At 44.7% G+C, this 14,179-nt stretch overlaps 1 protein-coding gene and 9 non-coding genes across 10 annotated transcripts in view; all 10 read left to right on the top strand.

Moving 5' to 3' along the window:
- Positions 1–4,074: 4,074 nt before the first annotated feature.
- On the top strand, positions 4,075–4,146 carry trnad-guc. Its single transcript has one exon. It is a non-coding gene; the product is annotated as a tRNA-Asp (tRNA).
- Positions 4,147–4,265: 119 nt separating this feature from the next.
- Positions 4,266–4,336, top strand: trnag-gcc. Its single transcript has one exon. It is a non-coding gene; the product is annotated as a tRNA-Gly (tRNA).
- Positions 4,337–5,444: 1,108 nt separating this feature from the next.
- On the top strand, positions 5,445–5,516 carry trnad-guc. The gene has a single exon. It is a non-coding gene; the product is annotated as a tRNA-Asp (tRNA).
- Positions 5,517–5,635: 119 nt separating this feature from the next.
- trnag-gcc lies at positions 5,636–5,706 on the top strand. Its single transcript has one exon. It is a non-coding gene; the product is annotated as a tRNA-Gly (tRNA).
- Positions 5,707–6,559: 853 nt separating this feature from the next.
- trnad-guc lies at positions 6,560–6,631 on the top strand. Its single transcript has one exon. It is a non-coding gene; the product is annotated as a tRNA-Asp (tRNA).
- A 119-nt stretch (positions 6,632–6,750) lies between these two features.
- trnag-gcc lies at positions 6,751–6,821 on the top strand. The gene has a single exon. It is a non-coding gene; the product is annotated as a tRNA-Gly (tRNA).
- Positions 6,822–7,937: 1,116 nt separating this feature from the next.
- On the top strand, positions 7,938–8,010 carry trnad-guc. The gene has a single exon. It is a non-coding gene; the product is annotated as a tRNA-Asp (tRNA).
- Positions 8,011–8,127: 117 nt separating this feature from the next.
- Positions 8,128–8,198, top strand: trnag-gcc. The gene has a single exon. It is a non-coding gene; the product is annotated as a tRNA-Gly (tRNA).
- A 2,319-nt stretch (positions 8,199–10,517) lies between these two features.
- trnad-guc lies at positions 10,518–10,589 on the top strand. Its single transcript has one exon. It is a non-coding gene; the product is annotated as a tRNA-Asp (tRNA).
- Positions 10,590–11,552: 963 nt separating this feature from the next.
- Positions 11,553–14,179, top strand: part of LOC124048569 (tyrosine-protein kinase JAK2-like) — a 6,721-nt gene continuing 4,094 nt past the window's right edge. The window contains 5 exon segments of the mRNA XM_046369491.1: positions 11,553–11,807; positions 12,185–12,323; positions 12,850–13,001; positions 13,551–13,701; positions 13,968–14,101. Coding sequence (XP_046225447.1) covers positions 11,682–11,807; positions 12,185–12,323; positions 12,850–13,001; positions 13,551–13,701; positions 13,968–14,101 — 702 coding nt within the window. The 5' untranslated portion in view covers positions 11,553–11,681.

Here is a 14,179-nt window from a genome sequence, read left to right as displayed (position 1 = left end):
AGTTTGGCATTTGTGACAATGTCCTGGGATTTCCCACAAACGCCTCACCTTCTAACTAGTATTGTGTGGCTTGTGAGCGGTATAGGGCAGAATCGACTACATGTACGTGTTCGTGAGAGTCTCAGCTTTCCATAGAGGGGTCATAGAAGTTCCTAGCACCAACCATTCATGTCATTTCGACACTTTGTGCAAGGCTTTAGTTGTTAAATGGGAAAGAGTAACCAACTTGTCAGCGACAACTGTCTTGAGTTTGGCATTTGTGACAATGTCCTGGGATTTCCCACAAACGCCTCACCTTCTAACTAGTATTGTGTGGCTTGTGAGCGTATAGGGCAGAATCGACTACATGTACGTGTTCGTGAGAGTCTCAGCTTTCCATAGAGGGGTCATAGAAGTTCCTAGCTCCAACCATTCATGTCATTTCGACACTTTGTGCAAGGCTTTAGTTGTTAAATGGGAAAGAGTAACCAACTTGTCAGCGACAACTGTCTTGAGTTTGGCATTTGTGACAATGTCCTGGGATTTCCCACAAACGCCTCACCTTCTAACTAGTATTGTGTGGCTTGTGAGCGGTATAGGGCAGAATCGACTACATGTACGTGTTCGTGAGAGTCTCAGCTTTCCATAGAGGGGTCATAGAAGTTCCTAGCACCAACCATTCATGTCATTTCGACACTTTGTGCAAGGCTTTAGTTGTTAAATGGGAAAGAGTAACCAACTTGTCAGCGACAACTGTCTTGAGTTTGGCATTTGTGACAATGTCCTGGGATTTCCCACAAACGCCTCACCTTCTAACTAGTATTGTGTGGCTTGTGAGCAGTATAGGGCAGAATCGACTACATGTACGTGTTCGTGAGAGTCTCAGCTTTCCATAGAGGGGTCATAGAAGTTCCTGCTCCAACCATTCATGTCATTTCGACACTTTGTGCAAGGCTTTAGTTGTTAAATGGGAAAGAGTAACCAACTTGTCAGCGACAACTGTCTTGAGTTTGGCATTTGTGACAATGTCCTGGGATTTCCCACAAACGCCTCACCTTCTAACTAGTATTGTGTGGCTTGTGAGCGGTATAGGGCAGAATCGACTACATGTACGTGTTCGTGAGAGTCTCAGCTTTCCATAGAGGGGTCATAGAAGTTCCTAGCTTTCATGTCATTTTCGAACACTTTGTGCAAGGCTTTAGTTGTTAAATGGGAAAGAGTAACCAACTTGTCAGGACAACTGTCTTGAGTTTGGCATTTGTGACAATGTCCTGGGATTTCCCACAAACGCCTCACCTTCTAACTAGTATTGTGTGGCTTGTGAGCAGTATAGGGCAGAATCGACTACATGTACGTGTTCGTGAGAGTCTCAGCTTTCCATAGAGGGGTCATAGAAGTTCCTAGCTCCCCATTCATTTTTCGACACTTTGTGCAAGGCTTTAGTTGTTAAATGGGAAAGAGTAACCAACTTGTCAGCGACAACTGTCTTGAGTTTGGCATTTGTGACAATGTCCTGGGATTTCCCACAAACGCCTCACCTTCTAACTAGTATTGTGTGGCTTGTGAGCGGTATAGGGCAGAATCGACTACATGTACGTGTTCGTGAGAGTCTCAGCTTTCCATAGAGGGGTCATAGAAGTTCCTAGCTCCAACCATTCATGTCATTTCGACACTTTGTGCAAGGCTTTAGTTGTTAAATGGGAAAGAGTAACCAACTTGTCAGCGACAACTGTCTTGAGTTTGGCATTTGTGACAATGTCCTGGGATTTCCCACAAACGCCTCACCTTCTAACTAGTATTGTGTGGCTTGTGAGCAGTATAGGGCAGAATCGACTACATGTACGTGTTCGTGAGAGTCTCAGCTTTCCATAGAGGGGTCATAGAAGTTCCTAGCTCCAACCATTCATGTCATTTCGACACTTTGTGCAAGGCTTTAGTTGTTAAATGGGAAAGAGTAACCAACTTGTCAGCGACAACTGTCTTGAGTTTGGCATTTGTGACAATGTCCTGGGATTTCCCACAAACGCCTCACCTTCTAACTAGTATTGTGTGGCTTGTGAGCGGTATAGGGCAGAATCGACTACATGTACGTGTTCGTGAGAGTCTCAGCTTTCCATAGAGGGGTCATAGAAGTTCCTAGCACCAACCATTCATGTCATTTCGACACTTTGTGCAAGGCTTTAGTTGTTAAATGGGAAAGAGTAACCAACTTGTCAGCGACAACTGTCTTGAGTTTGGCATTTGTGACAATGTCCTGGGATTTCCCACAAACGCCTCACCTTCTAACTAGTATTGTGTGGCTTGTGAGCGGTATAGGGCAGAATCGACTACATGTACGTGTTCGTGAGAGTCTCAGCTTTCCATAGAGGGGTCATAGAAGTTCCTAGCTCCAACCATTCATGTCATTACATTTTTGTTAGAAGGATTTAAGCCCGACACTTTGTGCAAGGCTTTAGTTGTTAAATGGGAAAGAGTAACCAACTTGTCAGCGACAACTGTCTTGAGTTTGGCATTTGTGACAATGTCCTGGGATTTCCCACAAACGCCTCACCTTCTAACTAGTATTGTGTGGCTTGTGAGCGGTATAGGGCAGAATCGACTACATGTACGTGTTCGTGAGAGTCTCAGCTTTCCATAGAGGGGTCATAGAAGTTCCTAGCACCAACCATTCATGTCATTTCGACACTTTGTGCAAGGCTTTAGTTGTTAAATGGGAAAGAGTAACCAACTTGTCAGCGACAACTGTCTTGAGTTTGGCATTTGTGACAATGTCCTGGGATTTCCCACAAACGCCTCACCTTCTAACTAGTATTGTGTGGCTTGTGAGCGGTATAGGGCAGAATCGACTACATGTACGTGTTCGTGAGAGTCTCAGCTTTCCATAGAGGGGTCATAGAAGTTCCTAGCTCCAACCATTCATGTCATTCGACACTTTGTGCAAGGCTTTAGTTGTTAAATGGGAAAGAGTAACCAACTTGTCAGCGACAACTGTCTTGAGTTTGGCATTTGTGACAATGTCCTGGGATTTCCCACAAACGCCTCACCTTCTAACTAGTATTGTGTGGCTGGCTTGTCGAACTTAGGGTTACGTGTTAGTACCAATGCTCCACGTTTTTTCAAAGGTCCAACACACCTGCTCCTCAGTATAGTGGTGAGTATCTTTTCCATTCCCCGAGGGGAGGGACTGCTTTTTTTTAGGGTGAACAATGTTGCTGAGCCCACAAAGTGGAAAATATTCTTTGGAAAAAACCATTCATGTCATTTCGACACTTTGATGCAAGGCTTTGGTTGTTAAATCAAAGAGTTTCCAACTTGTCAGCGCAACTGTCTTGAGTTTGGCATTTGTGACAATGTCCTGGGATTTCCCACAAACGCCTCACCTTCTAACTAGTATTGTGTGGCTTGTGAGCGGTATAGGGCAGAATCGACTACATGTACGTGTTCGTGAGAGTCTCAGCTTTCCATAGAGGGGTCATAGAAGTTCCTAGCACCAACCATTCATGTCATTTCGACACTTTGTGCAAGGCTTTAGTTGTTAAATGGGAAAGAGTAACCAACTTGTCAGCGACAACTGTCTTGAGTTTGGCATTTGTGACAATGTCCTGGGATTTCCCACAAACGCCTCACCTTCTAACTAGTATTGTGTGGCTTGTGAGCGGTATAGGGCAGAATCGACTACATGTACGTGTTCGTGAGAGTCTCAGCTTTCCATAGAGGGGTCATAGAAGTTCCTAGCACCAACCATTCATGTCATTTCGACACTTTGTGCAAGGCTTTAGTTGTTAAATGGGAAAGAGTAACCAACTTGTCAGCGACAACTGTCTTGAGTTTGGCATTTGTGACAATGTCCTGGGATTTCCCACAAACGCCTCACCTTCTAACTAGTATTGTGTGGCTTGTGAGCAGTATAGGGCAGAATCGACTACATGTACGTGTTCGTGAGAGTCTCAGCTTTCCATAGAGGGGTCATAGAAGTTCCTAGCTCCAACCATTCAGTCTCTACAGATATTTTTGTTAGAAGGATTTAAGCCCGACACTCCAAACTTAGGGTTAGTACCAATGCTCCACGTTTTTTCAAAGGTCCAACACACCTGCTCCTCGTTAGTATAGTGGTGAGTATCCCCGCCTGTCACGCGGGAGACCGGGGTTCAATTCCCCGACGGGGAGAAAGGACTGCTTTTTTTTAGGGTGAACAATGTTGCTGAGCCCACAAAGTGGAAAATATTCTTTGGAAAAAAGCTTTATGATACGATTGCCAGCCTTTGGGGTTAACTCAGGTTTCCAAGGCATTGGTTGTTCAGTGGTAGAATTCTCGCCTGCCACGCGGGAGGCCCGGGTTCGATTCCCGGCCAATGCAAGAAGTTTTGAACATGTAATTTCGACACTTTGTGCAAGGCTTTAGTTGTTAAATGGGAAAGAGTAACCAACTTGTCAGCGACAACTGTCTTGAGTTTGGCATTTGTGACAATGTCCTGGGATTTCCCACAAACGCCTCACCTTCTAACTAGTATTGTGTGGCTTGGCTTGTGAGCGGTATAGGGCAGAATCGACTACATGTACGTGTTCGTGAGAGTCTCAGCTTTCCATAGAGGGGGTCATAGAAGTTCCTAGCACCAACCATTCATGTCATTTCGACACTTTGTGCAAGGCTTTAGTTGTTAAATGGGAAAGAGTAACCAACTTGTCAGCGACAACTGTCTTGAGTTTGGCATTTGTGACAATGTCCTGGGATTTCCCACAAACGCCTCACCTTCTAACTAGTATTGTGTGGCTTGTGAGCGGTATAGGGCAGAATCGACTACATGTACGTGTTCGTGAGAGTCTCAGCTTTCCATAGAGGGGTCATAGAAGTTCCTAGCACCAACCATTCATGTCATTTCGACACTTTGTGCAAGGCTTTAGTTGTTAAATGGGAAAGAGTAACCAACTTGTCAGCGACAACTGTCTTGAGTTTGGCATTTGTGACAATGTCCTGGGATTTCCCACAAACGCCTCACCTTCTAACTAGTATTGTGTGGCTTGTGAGCGGTATAGGGCAGAATCGACTACATGTACGTGTTCGTGAGAGTCTCAGCTTTCCATAGAGGGGTCATAGAAGTTCCTAGCACCAACCATTCATGTCATTTCGACACTTTGTGCAAGGCTTTAGTTGTTAAATGGGAAAGAGTAACCAACTTGTCAGCGACAACTGTCTTGAGTTTGGCATTTGTGACAATGTCCTGGGATTTCCCACAAACGCCTCACCTTCTAACTAGTATTGTGTGGCTTGTGAGCAGTATAGGGCAGAATCGACTACATGTACGTGTTCGTGAGAGTCTCAGCTTTCCATAGAGGGGTCATAGAAGTTCCTAGCTCCAACCATTCAGTCTCTACAGATATTTTTGTTAGAAGGATTTAAGCCCGACACTCCAAACTTAGGGTTAGTACCAATGCTCCACGTTTTTTCAAAGGTCCAACACACCTGCTCCTCGTTAGTATAGTGGTGAGTATCCCCGCCTGTCACGCGGGAGACCGGGGTTCAATTCCCCGACGGGGAGAAAGGACTGCTTTTTTTTAGGGTGAACAATGTTGCTGAGCCCACAAAGTGGAAAATATTCTTTGGAAAAAAGCTTTATGATACGATTGCCAGCCTTTGGGGTTAACTCAGGTTTCCAAGGCATTGGTTGTTCAGTGGTAGAATTCTCGCCTGCCACGCGGGAGGCCCGGGTTCGATTCCCGGCCAATGCAAGAAGTTTTGAACATGTAATTTCGACACTTTGTGCAAGGCTTTAGTTGTTAAATGGGAAAGAGTAACCAACTTGTCAGCGACAACTGTCTTGAGTTTGGCATTTGTGACAATGTCCTGGGATTTCCCACAAACGCCTCACCTTCTAACTAGTATTGTGTGGCTTGTGAGCGGTATAGGGCAGAATCGACTACATGTACGTGTTCGTGAGAGTCTCAGCTTTCCATAGAGGGGTCATAGAAGTTCCTAGCACCAACCATTCATGTCATTTCGACACTTTGTGCAAGGCTTTAGTGTTAAATGGGAAAGAGTAACCAACTTGTCAGCGACAACTGTCTTGAGTTTGGCATTTGTGACAATGTCCTGGGATTTCCCACAAACGCCTCACCTTCTAACTAGTATTGTGTGGCTTGTGAGCGGTATAGGGCAGAATCGACTACATGTACGTGTTCGTGAGAGTCTCAGCTTTCCATAGAGGGGTCATAGAAGTTCCTAGCACCAACCATTCATGTCATTTCGACACTTTGTGCAAGGCTTTAGTTGTTAAATGGGAAAGAGTAACCAACTTGTCAGCGACAACTGTCTTGAGTTTGGCATTTGTGACAATGTCCTGGGATTTCCCACAAACGCCTCACCTTCTAACTAGTATTGTGTGGCTTGTGAGCAGTATAGGGCAGAATCGACTACATGTACGTGTTCGTGAGAGTCTCAGCTTTCCATAGAGGGGTCATAGAAGTTCCTAGCTCCAACCATTCAGTCTCTACAGATATTTTTGTTAGAAGGATTTAAGCCCGCACTCCAAACTTAGGGTTAGTACCAATGCTCCACGTTTTTTCAAAGGTCCAACACACCTGCTCCTCGTTAGTATAGTGGTGAGTATCCCCGCCTGTCACGCGGGAGACCGGGGTTCAATTCCCCGACGGGGAGAAAGGACTGCTTTTTTTTAGGGTGAACAATGTTGCTGAGCCCACAAAGTGGAAAATATTCTTTGGAAAAAAGCTTTATGATACGATTGCCAGCCTTTGGGGTTAACTCAGGTTTCCAAGGCATTGGTTGTTCAGTGGTAGAATTCTCGCCTGCCACGCGGGAGGCCCGGGTTCGATTCCCGGCCAATGCAAGAAGTTTTGAACATGTAATTTCGACACTTTGTGCAAGGCTTTAGTTGTTAAATGGGAAAGAGTAACCAACTTGTCAGCGACAACTGTCTTGAGTTTGGCATTTGTGACAATGTCCTGGGATTTCCCACAAACGCCTCACCTTCTAACTAGTATTGTGTGGCTTGTGAGCGGTATAGGCAGAATCGACTACATGTACGTGTTCGTGAGAGTCTCAGCTTTCCATAGAGGGGTCATAGAAGTTCCTAGCACCAACCATTCATGTCATTTCGACACTTTGTGCAAGGCTTTAGTTGTTAAATGGGAAAGAGTAACCAACTTGTCAGCGACAACTGTCTTGAGTTTGGCATTTGTGACAATGTCCTGGGATTTCCCACAAACGCCTCACCTTCTAACTAGTATTGTGTGGCTTGTGAGCGGTATAGGGCAGAATCGACTACATGTACGTGTTCGTGAGAGTCTCAGCTTTCCATAGAGGGGTCATAGAAGTTCCTAGCACCAACCATTCATGTCATTTCAGACACTTTGTGCAAGGCTTTAGTTGTTAAATGGGAAAGAGTAACCAACTTGTCAGCGACAACTGTCTTGAGTTTGGCATTTGTGACAATGTCCTGGGATTTCCCACAAACGCCTCACCTTCTAACTAGTATTGTGTGGCTTGTGAGCCTCACCTTCTAACTAGTATAGGGCAGAATCGACTACATGTACGTGTTCGTGAGAGTCTCAGCTTTCCATAGAGGGGTCATAGAAGTTCCTAGCACCAACCATTCATGTCATTTCGACACTTTGTGCAAGGCTTTAGTTGTTAAATGGGAAAGAGTAACCAACTTGTCAGCGACAACTGTCTTGAGTTTGGCATTTGTGACAATGTCCTGGGATTTCCCACAAACGCCTCACCTTCTAACTAGTATTGTGTGGCTTGTGAGCAGTATAGGGCAGAATCGACTACATGTACGTGTTCGTGAGAGTCTCAGCTTTCCATAGAGGGGTCATAGAAGTTCCTAGCTCCAACCATTCAGTCTCTACAGATATTTTTGTTAGAAGGATTTAAGCCCGACACTCCAAACTTAGGGTTAGTACCAATGCTCCACGTTTTTTCAAAGGTCCAACACACCTGCTCCTCGTTAGTATAGTGGTGAGTATCCCCGCCTGTCACGCGGGAGACCGGGGTTCAATTCCCCGACGGGAGAAAGGACTGCTTTTTTTTAGGGTGAACAATGTTGCTGAGCCCACAAAGTGGAAAATATTCTTTGGAAAAAAGCTTTATGATACGATTGCCAGCCTTTGGGGTTAACTCAGGTTTCCAAGGCATTGGTTGTTCAGTGGTAGAATTCTCGCCTGCCACGCGGGAGGCCCGGGTTCGATTCCCGGCCAATGCAAGAAGTTTTGAACATGTCATTTCGACACTTTGTGCAAGGCTTTAGTTGTTAAATGGGAAAGAGTAACCAACTTGTCAGCGACAACTGTCTTGAGTTTGGCATTTGTGACAATGTCCTGGGATTTCCCACAAACGCCTCACCTTCTAACTAGTATTGTGTGGCTTGTGAGCGGTATAGGGCAGAATCGGCAGAATCGACTACATGTACGTGTTCGTGAGAGTCTCAGCTTTCCATAGAGGGGTCATAGAAGTTCCTAGCACCAACCATTCATGTCATTTCGACACTTTGTGCAAGGCTTTAGTTGTTAAATGGGAAAGAGTAACCAACTTGTCAGCGACAACTGTCTTGAGTTTGGCATTTGTGACAATGTCCTGGGATTTCCCACAAACGCCTCACCTTCTAACTAGTATTGTGTGGCTTGTGAGCGGTATAGGGCAGAATCGACTACATGTACGTGTTCGTGAGAGTCTCAGCTTTCCATAGAGGGGTCATAGAAGTTCCTAGCACCAACCATTCATGTCATTTCAACACTTTGTGCAAGGCTTTAGTTGTTAAATGGGAAAGAGTAACCAACTTGTCAGCGACAACTGTCTTGAGTTTGGCATTTGTGACAATGTCCTGGGATTTCCCACAAACGCCTCACCTTCTAACTAGTATTGTGTGGCTTGTGAGCAGTATAGGGCAGAATCGACTACATGTACGTGTTCGTGAGAGTCTCAGCTTTCCAAGAGTAACCAACTTGTTAGCAAGGCTTTAGTTGTTAAATGGGAAAGTAACCAATGCTCCACGTTTTTTCAAAGGTCCACAACTGTCTTGAGTTTGGCATTTGTGACAATGTCCTGGGATTTCCCACAAACGCCTCACCTTCTAACTAGTATTGTGTGGCTTGTGAGCAGTATAGGGCAGAATCGAACATGTACGTGTTCAGTGAGAGTCTCAGCTTTCCATAGAGGGGTCATAGAAGTTCCTAGCACCAACCATTCATGTCATTTCGACACTTTGTGCAAGGCTTTAGTTGTTAAATGGGAAAGAGTAACCAACTTGTCAGCGACAACTGTCTTGAGTTTGGCATTTGTGACAATGTCCTGGGATTTCCCACAAACGCCTCACCTTCTAACTAGTATTGTGTGGCTTGTGAGCGGTATAGGGCAGAATCGACTACATGTACGTGTTCGTGAGAGTCTCAGCTTTCCATAGAGGGGTCATAGAAGTTCCTAGCACCAACCATTCATGTCATTTCGACACTTTGTGCAAGGCTTTAGTTGTTAAATGGGAAAGAGTAACCAACTTGTCAGCGACAACTGTCTTGAGTTTGGCATTTGTGACAATGTCCTGGGATTTCCCACAAACGCCTCACCTTCTAACTAGTATTGTGTGGCTTGTGAGCGGTATAGGGCAGAATCGACTACATGTACGTGTTCGTGAGAGTCTCAGCTTTCCATAGAGGGGTCATAGAAGTTCCTAGCACCAACCATTCATGTCATTTCGACACTTTGTGCAAGGCTTTAGTTGTTAAATGGGAAAGAGTAACCAACTTGTCAGCGACAACTGTCTTGAGTTTGGCATTTGTGACAATGTCCTGGGATTTCCCACAAACGCCTCACCTTCTAACTAGTATTGTGTGGCTTGTGAGCGGTATAGGGCAGAATCGACTACATGTACGTGTTCGTGAGAGTCTCAGCTTTCCATAGAGGGGTCATAGAAGTTCCTAGCTCCAACCATTCATGTCATTTCGACACTTTGTGCAAGGCTTTAGTTGTTAAATGGGAAAGAGTAACCAACTTGTCAGCGACAACTGTCTTGAGTTTGGCATTTGTGACAATGTCCTGGGATTTCCCACAAACGCCTCACCTTCTAACTAGTATTGTGTGGCTTGTGAGCGGTATAGGGCAGAATCGACTACATGTACGTGTTCGTGAGAGTCTCAGCTTTCCATAGAGGGGTCATAGAAGTTCCTAGCTCCAACCATTCATGTCATTTCGACACTTTGTGCAAGGCTTTAGTTGTTAAATGGGAAAGAGTAACCAACTTGTCAGCGACAACTGTCTTGAGTTTGGCATTTGTGACAATGTCCTGGGATTTCCCACAAACGCCTCACCTTCTAACTAGTATTGTGTGGCTTGTGAGCAGTATAGGGCAGAATCGACTACATGTACGTGTTCGTGAGAGTCTCAGCTTTCCATAGAGGGGTCATAGAAGTTCCTAGCTCCAACCATTCAGTCTCTACAGATATTTTTGTTAGAAGGGTTTAAGCCCGACACTCCAAACTTAGGGTTAGTACCAATGCTCCACGTTTTTTCAAAGGTCCAACACACCTGCTCCTCATTAGTATAGTGGTGAGTATCCCCGCCTGTCATGCGGGAGACCGGGGTTCAATTCCCCGACGGGGAGAAAGGACTGCTTTTTTTTAGGGTGAACAATGTTGCTGAGCCCACAAAGTGGAAAATATTCTTTGGAAAAAAGCTTTATGATATGATGATAACTAAGTGGGTTGGGGAACAAAACAGGAAACTTCCCAGACCTTAATCCCACTGAGAACTTGTGGTCAATCCTCAAGAGGCGGGTGGACAAACAAAAACCCACAAATTCTGACAAACTCCAAGCATTGATTATGCAAGAATGGGCTGCCGTAAGTCAGGATGTGTCCCAGAAGTTAATTGACTGCATACCAGGGTGGATTGCAGAGGTCTTGAAAAAGAAGGGTCAACACTGCAAATATTGTCTCTTTGCATCAACTTCATGTAATTGTCAATTAAAGCCTTTGACACTTATGAAATGCTTGTAATTATACTTCAGTATTCCATAGTAACATCTGACAAAAATATCTAAAGACATTGAGGCAGCAAACTTTGTGAAAATTAATATTTGTCATTCTCAAAACTTTTGGCCAAGACTGTACAAAACATTAAGAACACGCTCTTTCCATGACATCGACCGACCAGGTGAAATCGATATCCTTATTGATGTCACTTGTTAACTCCACTTCAATCAGTATAGATGAAGGGGAGGAGACAGGCTAAAGAAGGCGTTTTATGCCTTGCGACATTTTGAGACGTGGATTGTGTATGTGTGCGATTCAGAGGGTGAATGGGCCTTTGAATGGTGTATGGTAGTAGGTACCAGGCGCACCGGTTTGAGTCCAGAAGTTTAACGCTGCTAGGTTTTTCACGATCAACAGTTTCCCATGTGTGTTAATGGTCCAACATCCAAAGGACATCCAACCAACTTGACACAACTTTTGGAAAGCATTGGAGTCAACATGGGCCAGCATCCCTGTGGGTAGATAGAGATGGAGATTGGATGCTTTTACCCAACAGTCCTTATTAACCATTAGAAGCTTGGAAATGGCTTGCCCTCGTCACGGCAATATGGAGTTCTATGGCAGTTTGAAATCCCCTTTTTGTACAATTTGGCACATATCACTGTAATGTGCTGCGGTAGTACAGCTGTGATTGTTGAATTATAATCCGTTGCTTTTCAGACATGATGGTGCAGGAGTATGTGAAGCTTGGCTCCCTGGATACATACCTGAAGAAGAATAAGAGCTCTGTAAACATCACATGGAAGCTAGAGGTTGCCAAGCAGCTAGCCTGGGCTATGCATTACCTGGTAACACCAATCCAATCAGTTATACAGTAACACATTTAAGAAGTTTCATTGCCACATACACCACATAGGTGGAAACAATGACCTAGTAAGACCCTTATCATCATCTCCTAGAAGAACCTCCAGGGTTCACACACACACACAAAATGTATGCAATCACTGTAAATCGCTTCGGCTCAAAGTGTCCGCTATGTGACCTGGGTGGTCTAGCAGTCAGTGCCGCTGCCTACAACACCCATACCAGAGTTGACATGGGTTTGAATCTGACCCACAGTCCACTGTGAAGCTTGATGATTAGTTGACAATTTCAATCAGCTGTGTGTGGGGCACCGTAATGGTATTACTTTTATTTGCAGTCTGTCATATTCTGTGTGTAACAGGAGGATAAGAACCTGATCCATGGAAATGTGTGTGCCAAGAACGTCCTGTTGATCCGAGAGGAGGACAAGAAGACTGGGAACCCTCCCTTCATCAAACTGAGTGACCCTGGAATCAGCATCACTGTCCTGCCCAAAGATGGTGGGCACCAGCTCTTGTATCAGTTATTACTAAGAAATGATACTTTTACTGAACTTATGCATGTTCTTTACAGTGCAATTTTACAGGGCATTTAGAACCAAACAAGTCTTCCTCAGACGGTGTTGATGCAAGGTATTCACCACGTATAAAATATTACAAAGGAAACAAATACTGCGTCGTTAGAGGACACTCCTCTCTTCGCCACCCCTCCGCTCTCCTCCACCAAGAGGAGATACTAGGAAATAAAACAAAAAAGGGGTAACCATGCAGAAAGCATGCAAAGGTAGAAACTCCAGGCATTTCTCAAAGCGCTTTTCTTTTAAGTAATGTCGGCTATTTCTGTGGCTATTGCAGTGGCAATTATAAAAAAACGAAAGAAACAAAAATATCCCTGAACTTATGCAGTTCTTCTCGCTCAGGTTTTATTTTCAACCCTCACCTGAAGAACGGTAGGGTAAAGCTGACTACTGTATAGTCCGTTGTCACAGGGAAACTCATCCTCCTCCTTCTTCTTTATAACCTCTAGTCTTGGTGGAGCGTATCCCCTGGGTGCCTCCAGAGTGTATAGAGGTGCCTAGACACCTGACTCTGGCCACGGATAAGTGGGCCTTCGGCACAACCCTGTGGGAGATCTGTAGTGGAGGAGACAAACCACTCGGCACACTGGACTGCTCCAAGGTAAAGACTGGGGGAGGTGTTGTTGTTGGGCAATTCATATTAATCACAGCAATAATAAATAGTTCATTTAGTTTGAAAGCCATGTCTGAGCCAGAAGGGCAGGAGCCTATCTCCTGTTTCTGTAGCGTTGTTTGTATAGCACACTGTAAATTACACCCAAATATCAAGGTAGTTCACAAGCAGGAAGTCAAATAAAAGGCAGGAAATTAAAAGCTTTTGAGCTGTGTAGGGTTTCGTTCCTCTGTTGTGTTATGTTTTGAGGGCCATAGTTTGTGGTCTTCTAAAAATGTGTATAATGAATCAAATCTATTATTGAAACCAACATGTTTTGGCACTCATGTCTTCAATGTATTTTCCTTGCTAGAAATACCTGTTCTAAACAATACACAAAACCTACTTTTGATCTGAAATCACAGATAAACCAAGTGAAAAGAGGTTTATTTTTGCCTCCACATAAAACTGTTGTGTGCAAGGAGAAGGGACATCGTGGATACTTATATAATGCCAACATTGTGTACTCGCTCTGATTTTTATTATCTCCCTCTGTAGAAATGCCTGTTCTATGAGGACCGCCACCAGCTGCCTGCTCTGAAGTGGACAGAGCTGGCCAATCTCATCAACAGCTGTATGGACTATGAGCCCTCCAACAGACCTTCCTTCAGAGCTGTCATCAGAGACCTCAACAGCCTCTTCACTCCTGGTCAGTAGCCCTCATCTTTCTACTGATCTGCCGACAGACAAAGATGTCATTCTAGTCATTTTACTAAAACCTGATGATGTTCCAATGGCTCAGCGTGTTGAACCATGGTGCTGGCAACATTAGGGTTGTGGTTTCGATTCTCGAGTGGACTACTTATACTGAATATAGGCGATGGGTCATTTTGGGTAGCATATTATTATTGTTGTTTAGTTGATTTACGGAAGGTCTCGTGGATTGATTGTATTCCGTCCTGTCTCCTGTCCCAGACTATGAGTTGCTGGTGGAGAGTGACATGGTGCCCAACAGGACCAGAGGGTTTGGGTTCCCAGGGACTTTTGAGAACCAGGAGCCCGCTCTGTTTGAAGAGAGACATCTCATCTTCCTCAAGCAGCTGGGGAAGGTTAGACACGCGCAGCACACGCTCTCTCTCTCTTTCTCTGTCTTTCTCTCTTTCTCTCTCTTTCTCGCGCTCTTTCTC

The sequence above is a fragment of the Oncorhynchus gorbuscha genome, linkage group LG11, assembly GCF_021184085.1.
Source record: "Oncorhynchus gorbuscha isolate QuinsamMale2020 ecotype Even-year linkage group LG11, OgorEven_v1.0, whole genome shotgun sequence".
NCBI classification, from domain to species: domain Eukaryota; kingdom Metazoa; phylum Chordata; class Actinopteri; order Salmoniformes; family Salmonidae; genus Oncorhynchus; species Oncorhynchus gorbuscha.
Note: the sequence above shows the minus strand (reverse complement) of the source record. Positions and strands in the feature narration are given on the sequence as shown.